At 41.9% G+C, this 12,591-nt stretch overlaps 1 protein-coding gene across 1 annotated transcript in view; it reads right to left on the minus strand.

Annotated features, from left to right (window-relative positions):
* CMTM6 (CKLF like MARVEL transmembrane domain containing 6) overlaps positions 1 to 12,038 on the minus strand; it is a 58,378-nt gene extending 46,340 nt beyond the window's left edge. Inside the window, exon 1 of the mRNA XM_007464917.1 lies at positions 11,901 to 12,038. Within this exon, the coding sequence (XP_007464979.1) occupies positions 11,901 to 12,038 (138 nt within the window). The remainder of the gene's footprint in view (positions 1 to 11,900) is intronic.
* Positions 12,039 to 12,591: the final 553 nt, after the last annotated feature.

Here is a 12,591-nt window from a genome sequence, read left to right on the forward strand (position 1 = left end):
GAAGAAGAGAAAAAGAAAGGGACTGAGAAAATATTTGAAGAGATTATAGTTGAAAACTTCCCTAATATGGGAAAGGAAATCGTTAATCAAGTCCAGGAAGCACAGAGAGTCCCATACAGGATAAATTCAAGGAGAAATACGCCAAGACACATATTAATTAAACTGTCAAAAATTAAATACAAAGAAAAGATATTAAAAGCAGCAAGGGAAAAACAACAAATAACACACAAGGGAATCCCCATAAGGTTAACAGCTGATCTTTCAGCAGAAACTCTGCAAGCCAGAAGGGACTGGCAGGACATACTTAAAGGGATGAAGGAGAAAAAACTGCAACCAAGATTACTCTACCCAGCAATGATCTCATTCAGGTTTGACGGAGAAATTAAAACCTTTACAGACAAGCAAAAGCTGAGAGAGTTCAGCACCACCAAACCAGCTTTACAACAAATGCTAAAGGAACTTCTCTAGGCAAGAAACACAAGAGAAAGAAAAGAGCTACAATAACGAACCCAAAACAATTTAGAAAATGGGAATAGGAACATACATATGGATAATTACCTCAAATGTAAATGGAGTAAATGCTCCCACCAAAAGACACAGATTGGCTGAATGGATACAAAAACAAGACCCATATATATGCTGTCTACAAGAGACCCACTTCAGACCTAGAGACACATACAGACTGAAAGTAAGGGGATGGAAAAAGATATTTCATGCAAATGGAAACCAAAAGAAAGCTGGAGTAGCAATTCTCATATCAGACAAAACAGACTTTAAAATAAAGACTATTACAAGAGACAGAGAAGGACACTACATAATGATCAAGGGATCGATCCAAGAAGAATATATAACAATTGTAAATATTTATGCACCCAACATAGGAGCACCTCAATACATAAGGCAAATACTAACAGCCATAAAAGGGGTATCGACAGTAACACATTCAGAGTAGGGGACTTTTAACACCCCACTTTCACCAATGGACAGATCATCCAAAATGAAAATATATAAGGAAACACAAGCTTTAAATGATACATTAAACAAGATGGACTTAATTGATATTTATAGGACATTCCATCAAAAACAACAGAATACACATTTTTCTCTAGTGCTCATGGAACATTCTCCAGGATAGATCATATCTTCGGTCACAAATCAAGTCTTGGTAAATTTAAGAAAATCGAAATTGTATCAAGTATCTTTTCTGACCACAAAGCTATGAGACTAGGTATCAATTACAGGAAAAGATCTGTAAAAAATACAAACACATGGAGGCTAAACAATACACTACTTAATAACGAAGTGATCACTGAAGAAATCAAAGAGGAAATAAAAAAATACCCAGAAACAAATGACAATGCAGACACAACGACCCAAAATCTATGGGATGCAGCAAAAGCAGTTCTAAGAGGGAAGTTTATAACAATACAATTCTACCTTAAGAAACAGGAAGCATCTCAAATAAACAACCTAACCTTGCACCTAAAGCAATTAGAGAAAGAAGAACAAAAAAACCCCAAATTTAGCAGAAGGAAAGAAATCATAAAACTCAGATCAGAAATAAATGAAAAAGAAATGAAGGAAACGATAGCAAAGATCAATAAAACTAAAAGCTGGTTCTTTGAGAAGATAAACAAAATTGATAAACCATTAGCCAGACTCATCAAGAAAAAAAGGGAGAAGACTCAAATCAACAGAATTAGAAATGGAAAAGGAGAAGTTAACAACTGACACTGCAGAAATACAAAAGATCATGAGACGTTACTACAAGCAACTCTATGCCAAAAAAATGGACAACCTGGAAGAAACGGACAAATTCTTAGAAATGCACAACCTGCCAAGACTGAATCAGGAAGATACAGAAAATATGAACAGACCAATCACAAGCACTGACATCGAAACTGTGATTAAAAATCTTCCAACAGGGCTTCCCTGGTGGCGCAGTGGTTGGGAGTCCGCGTGCTGATGCAGAGGACACGGGTTCGTGCCCCGGTCCGGGAGGATCCCACAGGCCGCGGAGCGGCTGGGCCCGTGAGTTCTTAGAAATGCACAAACTGCCAAGACTGAATCAGGAAGAAATAGAAAATATGAACAGACCAATCACAAACACTGAAATTGAAACTGTGATTAAAAATCTTCCAACAAACAAAAGCCCAAGACCAGATGGCTTCACAGGCGAATTCTATCAAACATTTAGAGAAGAGCTAATACCTCTCCTTCTCAAACTCTTCCAAAGTATGGCAGAGGGAGCAACACTCCCAAACCCATTCTACCAGGCCACCATCACCCTGATACCAAAACCAGACAAGGGTGTCACAAAGAAAGAAAACTATAAGCCAATATCACTGATGAACACAGATGAAAAAATCCTCAACAAAATACTAGCAAACAGAATCCAACAGCACATTAAACGGATCATACACCATGGTCAAGTGGGGTTTATTCCAGGAATGCAAGGATTCTTCAATATATGCAAATCAATCAACGTGATACACCATATTAACAAACTGAAGGAGAAAAACCATATGATCAGCTCAATAGATGCAGAGAAAGCTCTTGACAAAATTCAACACCCATTTATGATAAAAACCCTGCAGAAAGTAGGCACAGAGGGAACTTTCCTCAACATAATAAAGGCCATATATGTCAAACCCACAGCCAACATCATCCTCAATGGTGAAAAACTGAAAGCATTTCCACTAAGATCAGGAAGAAGACAAGGTTGCACACTCTCACCACTCTTATTCAACATAGTTTTGGAAGTTTTAGCCACAGCAATCAGAGAAGAAAAGGAAATAAAAGGAATCCAAATCGGAAAAGAAGAAGTAAAGCTGTCACTGTGTGCAGATGACATGATACTATACATAGAGAATCCTAAAGATGCTACCAGAAAACTGCTAGACCTAATCAATGAATTTGGTAAAGTACCAGGATACAAAATTAACGCACAGAAATCTCTGGCATTCCTATACACTAATGATGAAAAATCTGAAAGTGAAATCAAGAAAACACTCCCATTTACACTGCAACAAAAACAATAAAATATCTAGGAATAAACCTACCAAAGGAGACAAAAGACATGTATGCAGAAAATTATAAGACATTGATGAAAGAAATTAAGGACGATACAAATGGAGAGATATACCAAGTTCTTGGACTGGAAGAATCAACATTGTGAAAATGACTCTACTACCGAAAGCAATCTATAGATTCAATGCAATCCCTATCAAACTACCACTTGCATTTTTCACAGAACTAGAACAAAAAATTTCACAATTTGGGCTTCCCTGGTGGCGCAGTGGTTGCGAGTCCGCCTGCCGATGCAGGGGACACGGGTTCGTGCCCCAGTCCGGGAGGATCCCACATGCCGCGGAGCGGCTGGGCCCGTGAGCCATGGCCGCTGGGCCTGTGCGTCGGAGCCTGTGCTCCGCGACGGGAGGGGCCGCAGCAATGAGAGGCCCGCGTACCGCCCCCCAAAAAAAAGAAAAGAAAAAAAATTTCACAATTTGTATGGAAACACAAAAGACCCCAAATAGCCAAAGCAATCTTGAGAACGAAAAACGGAGCTGCAGGAATCAGGCTCCCTGACTTCAGACTATACTACAAAGCTACAGTAATCAAGACAGTATGGTACTGGCACAAAAACAGAAATATAGATCAATGGAACAGGATAGAAAGCCCAGAGATAAACCCACGCACATATGGTCACCTTATCTTTGATAAAGGTGGCAGGAATGTACAGTGGAGAAAGGACAGCCTCTTCAATAAGTGGTGCTGGGAAAACTGGACAGGTACATGTAAAAGTATGAGATTAGATCACTCCCTAACACCATACACAAAAATAAGCTCAAAATGGATTAAAGACCTAAATGTAAGGCCAGAAACTATCAAACTCTTAGAGGAAAACATAGGCAGAACACTCTATGACATAAATCACAGCAAGATCCTTCTTGACCCATCTCCTAGAGTAATGGAGATAAAAACAAAAATAAACAAATGGGACCTAATGAAACTTCAAAGCTTTTGCACAGCAAAGGAAACCATAAACAAGACCAAAAGACAGCCCTCAGAATGGGAGAAAATATTTGCAAATGAATCAACTGACAAAGGATTAATCTCTAAAATTTACAGGCAGCTCATGCAGCTCAATAACAAAAAAATAAACAACCCAATCCAAAAATGGGCAGAAGACCTAAATAGACATTTCTCCAAAGAAGATATACAGACTGCCAACAAACACATGAAAGAATGCTCAACATCATTAATCATTAGAGAAATGCAAATCAAAACTACAATGAGATATCATCTCACACCAGTCAGAATGGCCATCATCAAAAAATCTAGAAACAATAAATGCTGGAGAGGGTGTGGAGAAAAGGGAACACTCTTGCACTGCTGGTGGGAATGTGAATTGGTACAGCCACTATGGAGAACAGTATGGAGGTTCCTTAAAAAACTACAAATAGAACTACCATATGACCCAGCAATCCCACTACTGGGCATATACCCTGAGAAAACCATAATTCAAAAAGAGTCATGTACCAAAATGTTCATTGCAGCTCTATTTACAATAGCCCGGAGATGGAAACAACCTAAGTGTCCATCATCGGATGAATGGATAAAGAAGATGTGGCACATATATACAATGGAATATTACTCAGCCATAAAAAGAAACGAAATTGAGCTATTTGTAATGAGGTGGATAGACCTAGAGTCTGTCATACAGAGTGAAGTAAGTCAGAAAGAGAAAGACAAATACCGTATGCTAACACATATATATGGAATTTAAAAAAAAAAAATGTCATGAAGAACCTAGGGGTAAGACGGGAATAAAGACACAGACCTACTAGAGAATGGACTTGAGGATATGGGGAGGGGGAAGGGTAAGCTGGGACAAAGTGAGAGAGTGGCATGGACATATATACACTACCAAATGTAAAATAGATAGCTAGTGGGAAGCAGCCGCATAGCACAGGGAGATCAGCTCGGTGCTTTGTGACCACCTAGAGGGGTGGGATAGGGAGGGTGGGAGGGAGGGAGACGCAAGAGGGAAGAGATATGGGAACATATGTATATGTATAACTGATTCACTTTGTTATAAAGCAGAAACTAACACACCATTGTAAAGCAATTATACTCCAATAAAGATGTAAAAAAAATAAAATAGAGTCATGTACCACAATGTTCACTGCAGCTCTATTTACAATAGCCAGGACATGGAAGCAATGTAAGTGTCCACTGACAGATGAATGGATAAAGAAGACGTGGCACATATATACAATGGACTATTACTCAGCCATAAAAAGAAACGAAATTGAGTTATTTGTAGTGAGGTGGATGGACCTAAAATCTGTCATACAGATTTAAGTAAGTCAGAAAGAGAAAAACAAATACTGTATGCTAACACATATATGTGGAATCTAAAAAAATTGAGGACACAGGGAGGGGGAAGGGGAAGCTGGGATGAAGTGAGAGAGTGGCGTGGACTTATATATACTAGCAAATGTAAAACAGATAGCTAGTGGGAAGCAGCCACATAGCACAGGGAGATCAGCTCGGTGCTTTGTGACCACCTAGAGGGGTGGGATAGGGAGGGTGGGAGGGAGACACAAGAGGGAGGAGATATGGGGATATATGTATATGTATAGCTGATTCACTTTGTTATGCAGCAGAAACTAACACACCACTGTAAAGCAATTATACTCCAACAGGGCTTCCCTGGTGGCGCAGTGGTTAAGAATCTGCCTGCCATTGCAGCAGACACGGGTTCGAGCCCTGGTCGGGAAGATCCCACATGCCGGGGAGTAACAAAGCCCATGCGCCACAACTACTGATCCTGCGCTCTGGAGCCTATGAGCCACAACTACTGAAGCCCACGCTCCTAGAGCCTGTGCTCCGCAACTAGAGAAGCCACCGCAATGAGAAGCCCGCGTGCCGCAACTGGAGAAAATCCCTCACGCAGTGATGAAGACCCAACACAGCCATAAATAAGTAAATAAATAAAAATTTTAAAAAAATTATACTCCAATAAAGATGCTGGAAAAAAAAAAGTTAAAAAAATACAGTGTATGGAGTATCATGTATCCAACATTGTAATATATATAGGAACATGTAATAACAGAGCAACAAGATCAATGTATAAGAAAACAATAATTTTATATCTCATAATTGAGCATTTGTTATACATAAATTCAAGAAATATCAGGAAAATGTTCAGATCCACCTGCACTAATAATAGCTGGAGAAAGATGAGTGGAAAAGCAAGACTCAAATCAGGGCCAAGAGACACACAGGATCAGGATAGGCAGAGGGCATTCCAGGTGCAGCACAAAAGGAACAGATTCATGCCAGCAAGGATTTGCACAGTAGTCCAAAAGGGATAATAAGGTAACCAACCTAACTGGATGGGAAGTGATGAGGAAAATGGTTAAGGAGTTGAGTGACAGGGATGATCGTGCCAGGGAGTATGGACTTCTAGATGCAGGCACTGTCTGTCTGGTTTAGTTGGTTAGCAGACAGGAGGAGCGGAGGTCCGGATGAGGCCTGAAGGAACATCAACAGTTCAAGGGGAGGAGAGAACAGGGCAACTTGCACCAGACAAGCAAGTCACAGGAAGTTTAACACTTCTTTCCTAAACTCCTTAAAAAGCAAGGACTTCAAGGACTTCCCTGGTGGCGCAGTGGTTAAGAATCCACCTGCCAATGCAGGGAACATGGATTCGATCCCTGGTCCGGGAAGATCCCACATGCCACGGAGCAACTAAGCCCGTGTGCCACAACTACTGAGCCTGCGCACCTAGAGCCCGTGTTCCACAATGAGAAGCCCGCACACCACAACGAAAAGTAGCCCCTGCTCGCCGCAACTAGAGAAAATCCGTATGCAGCAACAAAGACCCAATGCAGCCATAAATAAATAAACAAACATAAATAAAAAAATTTTTAAAAGGACTTCACTGGTGGTCCAATGGTTGGGACTCCGTGTTTCCAATGTAGGGGGCTGCATGGTGCAGCCAAAACAAAGAAAGGAAGTAAACACACTCCTCCAAATTGTAAATCTAACAATGATGCTGCGGAGTGTGTGAGTGGTGTGAGGGCTGAAGTGTGGCTTATTTTATTAATCATATATATGTAAGTAATCGTATATATTTATGTTTATATTTGTAAGCAGACACTTTTTTGTATTAAAAAAGAAAAAAGATGTGAAAGTTAAGGGAAGAAGTTTGAGAAATGTGTGGTCACCAGCATTAAATACCAAAGTGGTTAAAGATTGGAAAAGAGATAAAGTCACTGAATTGCATACGGAAATAATGGTGAATGCAACCCATAAATTTAGAGGCTCACTGATTACTTTCTGGCAAACAGTTTTGCTCTCAATGGCACAAAGGCATGTACTAAAGATTGCTTACTGAATATTAGGCTAAGTATCTAACAACAGTACATACACCCAATGCAGCTCCTTCTAATGACAAAATTTTACCCAAACATAATTAAGGGAATTATCAAGCTCTTAGAGTTGGGAGAGCCCTTGGAGAGCAAAGTCTCACAGCCTCATGCTTACAGTTGATGGACTTAAGCTCTGACAGACTAAATCCCAAGTCAGCCAGGCACAGACAAGAACCCGGGTCTCCTAACTCCCACTCTGTACTTGTTTCCCCCCATAAAGCACTGTTTATTAAGTTCATTTTACGACTATGTATGTTTGTGTAGGTTTTCCCTGTAAGTTGGGTTTTTGAAGTTACAACCATAGTTTTGTGCATTTCCCCTTTTGTTGTTAAATCATACATTAAAACCAATGTGCTAGGGTCAACACACTTGGGAAGTCTTAGTGACTAAAGATGGTCTCACACTTCTGGTGACTTAAATATTCAGATAATGACTACCCTGTGTCTCCATTTCAGTTTCACTACCTTTTCTGAAACTTCAGTCTTCCCTAAAATTAACAGTCATCATAGTACATACTAATTCTCCATCATTTAGCAGTCTACCACCAAAAAACTTCCCATGAAAAGGACTTTTTAATATTTGCTATTGATTATAAGGCTCCATCTACACAATTATATTAGTCTGTGAATTTCTGAATTTGCTATTAAAAACCTTGTAGTGATACATAAGGTTCAAGTAAACAAGTCAGTCAGCCTGAGATCAGGTAAGCCTCCCTTGCCTTCGGCAAACATTTATTCTCCCAAAGGTTCGAAGATATAATTTGCTGACATTACAGATCTTCTTCAAGGTAAAAACAGAGCATTTCAATTTAGTACCTAACAGTTTTCACATTTAAATCATGAAAAGAGCACCAACATAATACAAACTGTTTCTAAGTGATCTGTTTCTTGGCACTTACAGAGTAACAATATTTATAATTTAATAAATTTAAATGACTGGTGAATTCTAAATCAAACTGCTTGCCTGAAGAGCCATTATGGGGACTTCCCTGGTGGCGCAGTGGTTAAGAATCCACCTGCCAATGCAGGGGACGTGGGTTCAATCCCTGGTCCAGGAAGACCCCACATGCCAAGCAGCAACTAAGCCCGTGCACTGCAACTACTGAGCCTGCGCTCTACAGCCCGCGAGCCACAGCTACTGAGCCCACGTGCCACAACTGCTGAAGACCGCACACTCTAGGGCCCGCCTGCTGCAACTAATAAGCCAGCATGCCCCAACCACTGAAGCCCGTGTGCCTAGAGCCCGTGCTCCGCAACGAGAAGCCCCCGCTCGCCGCAACTAGAGAAAGCTCACGCTCAGCAGCGAAGACCCAACACAGCCAAAAAAAAAAGAAGTCATTATAATCATAGTACTATGCAGCCTTCAGGACATTCAATTGGTACCATCATTATAATCATAGTACTATGCAGCCTTCAGGACATTCAATTCGTACCATAAACACAATGTTGGCTTGTGGCAGAGAGAATATCACACATACTTAGATCACTGCACCAGTTTACTAGCAAGGAATTAGGTTGCCAAAGGTCAGTTCTCCCCTTAAAACAAAAACAAACTCCCTCAAAAATAACAATAACAAAAACGTCACAAAATAAAATATGGGCATAAGGACCAGTCTAAGGGTAGAATAAACTAATAAAGTGACTGCATCAATTTAGACCTGCAATGACTCCTTATGGTAAATTCTCAGCTGAGTCTCTATTTTTTCTTCAGCTCTGGAAGGGCAGATGGACAAGCCTTTGAAAAAATTAAGGTCACATCTGAATGGTAGACAGAGCCATGTAACTCCCAGAGTATGTTAGCTCAAGAACTGGTTATTCTCTTTTCTCTCTAACCTCCCCTTCTGTTTGCAGGCTCCGTTCTCTATCTACCCTTTGGTGTTCAGCTCTGTACCAGCAAGCACATCCCACAGAGCCTCAGAGATTTCTAAAAATCTTAAGAGTGGAAAGAACCTCAGAGGAAATGCAATGCAACTTCCTAGGACTCTAAGAATTTCCTAAGTACACAGTGTTTTTTAAGTTTTAGAATAAGATTCACTTCCCTTTTGGGGTCTTTGAGAATCTGATAAGATTTATGGGTCTAGAATAATGTACCCAAACACAGAAATGCACTATATTTTGAATAAAATGTCATAGGGCTTGCAGGTCTCTTATTAAAGTACCTCCTCTTTTTTTTTTTTTTTCTTTTGGTACGCGGGCCTCTCACTGTTGTGGCCTCTCCCATTGCGGAGCACAGGCTCTGGACGCGCAGGCTCAGCAGCCTTGGCTCACGGGCCCAGCCGCTCTGTGGCATGTGGGATCTTCCCGGACCAGGGCACGAACCCACGTCCCCTGCATCGGCAGGCGGACTCTCAACCACTGCGCCACCAGGGAAGCCCAAAGTACCTCCTATTTTGATTATGGGTTTCTCCACTACGGCTGTTTCCTTCTTGGAGCTTTCCAATTCTATTTAATTAAAAAATAAGTTATCTAAAGTAAAACAACTTAAAGGCAGAGCTTGAGTTAAGGCAAAGAAGACTTTGCCTGTTGCCCCTGGCTGGATGACAGTTTTCATTTATTCCATATATAACTTCCTTGGGACTTTCTGGGTAACTCCTATAATATACTGTTGTGAAGAGGTAAGACATTAAAACAGACAAAGCAGGAACAAAAAGAAAACCATCTAAATGAAAGGCAATAATGAAATTTTTAAAAAAATCTATATTAAAGAAAGTGTTCTTGTAACATTACAAGTTCCCCATAAACAGAGGGAATTCCCTGGCGGTCCAGTGGTTAGGACTCCGAGCTTTCACTGCGGAGGGCACAGGTTCGATCCCGAGTCAGGAAACTAAGATCCCGCAAGCTGTGCAGTGGCAGTTTTTATTCTCTCACCCTTTCTCCTATGGATGATGGAGAACAAGCAGGAATAGTCTAACAACCCTCGAAAGGCAAACTCATCTTCCTCTCCTCTCCACATCCACGTAAAAAGTCTATCCAAACTTCTGGCTGTATTCTATTCTGAAGATATGGAACTACAGTTTACTAAACTATAAACAAGGTAATGGGAAATTTTACTTTAGATTTGCCAGTTCTGATTAGAAAGGAAAAATAAAGGCAACTAAAAGCAGATTTAATGGGCAACAGACCAGAATCGATGATGTCTTTTGAGCAGCAAGAGTGCTTCAGATGAATATTAACCCTTTTCTGTTCTAAAGAGTTCTACTATATATGTAGAAACATTTTAGCTCTAAGGCAGAGAAACATAGCTGATATCTAAAAGTCAACTGAGAGCTGGCAAGAGGAAGAGCAGAAGGAAGCCCTTCTGGGAAGAAGGAACCGCCCATGCAAAGGAACAACGGCAGGAGGGAGCTGATGACACCTCGTAAGAACAGAAAGGTTGCCAGTATGGAATTAAAAGGAGATAGAGCCAGAACCTTGGGTTCCACAGGCCACAGTGCCACTTGCTTCCAAGTGACTCCCCAATTATTCTCAGAAGTGATCATTCTGGTGGCTAAAAAGTACTGTGTGTTTTCTGACTACTATTTTTCTATCCAATAAAAGTAGGTCATCTGAGTTCTAAGAATATAAGTACTGGTTACCTGAATTCTAAGAACTTAAGATTTTTCCAAGGAAACTAACTGGCTATTTTCACTTGGTTGGTTCAAAAAACCAACCCAACCCATAAACACTCTCTATAAACAGTCTGAGTTTTCCTCTTGCAGAAAATGTTACCCATCATTCGTTAAAACAGAACATAGGAGCTTAACATGTGTGTAGTCTGACTTAAAATTTAAACCTCAAAAATGTTTTGATATTTTCAGTAGTAGGTTTAAGGTCCTTAACCAATGCCCAAAGTAAACTGAAACTCAGCGACATTGAAAAAGAATGCCCTCGCTCTGCTACCTGCACACAACACACACAAAATGCTGTCCTTCTGACTTCGTATTTGGTACACACATATTGCTCATTCAGAAGTAATTCTTTTCCAGTCAATATAAAACTTTTGGGAGACAATTTATTGGACACACATCTCTATGCCTTGTGTAGTATCGGAAGACTTTGTCCAACAAATTAAACTGCCCCCTTGGGCTCGCACCAGGAAACCCGCAAGAACCAGAGAAAGATAAACAAAAAGCGTTTCATAGTCTAAATACAGGCACTTTGGGAGATAATGCAGAGTTACAGCTGGGAGAAGAGCCGAAGTCCTACACAGGAGGAGAGAAAGTCTAAGCGGCTGACTTGGGTCTCTGACGCATTTCCTGCGCCCGCCAAACACGCTCGGGGGTCCTCGGTAGCCGTCGGGGACCCAGCGGGGGAGGCAGCCGGGATGAGGGGGCGCCGGCGGGAAGGGGGAGTCCCGAGGGGAACGGCCCCTCCCCAAGCGGAGAGGGAAGGAACTGGAGATGTGGAAACGGCCGCTTCTTAACTGCCAGCTGAGAGCCGCTCGACTGTCTCCTCTCGCCCGCCCCGGCCGCGGACTCACCAGGTGAAGGAGTTTGATGATTAGCTGGGCCTTCTTGAGCCGGCGCAGGGTGAAGGAGGCGACGAGGCCGCTCCGGGCGCCTCTGGCGGGGCCCGGGTGCGCCTCGGTGGTGGATCTGTAGACCGCTCCGTTCTCCATCGCCCACGGTCCGCCAACGAAAGGCCGCAACTGGCGTCGCAGACTTCGCCGACTCCGCTACCAGGACCTTCACTTCCTGGGCCTCCGCCCCACTTCCGGCCGACTCCGCCCCTGCCCCGCCTCCTCCAGAGCCCCGCCTCCTCCAGAGCCCCGCCTCCTCCAGAGCCCCGCCCCCTGCCGCGAGGCCTTACCTCTTTTCTAACTTGTAAAGATCTGAGGAGAGACTCAAGGAAAGAGAACAGCAGGTGCAAATGTCCTGAGGATCCAATGAGCTCGGCTCGTTATGAAACGGCTGGTGTGGCTAGGTTAAATAAGGGAGAAAGAGAGGCGGTGAAGTTGGAGATGTAGGCAGAGGCCAGATAATGTAGAGGCCTTGCAGAGCAAGGGAAAAAATTGGATTTCGTTTTAAGTGCTATGGGTTTTCTTGAAGGACTTTCAGGATTTCTCCCTCCTGCTTCTCTCTGAATTCCTTCTAGGCTTAATTATCAAAATTGTTTCATTTACTTGTCTCTTTTTTGTTCACCAGCTGCTGCAGCCCTATATGTTAATTTTG

Source organism: Lipotes vexillifer, unplaced genomic scaffold (assembly GCF_000442215.2).
Source record: "Lipotes vexillifer unplaced genomic scaffold, Lipotes_vexillifer_v1.1 scaffold1934, whole genome shotgun sequence".
NCBI lineage: Eukaryota > Metazoa > Chordata > Mammalia > Artiodactyla > Lipotidae > Lipotes > Lipotes vexillifer.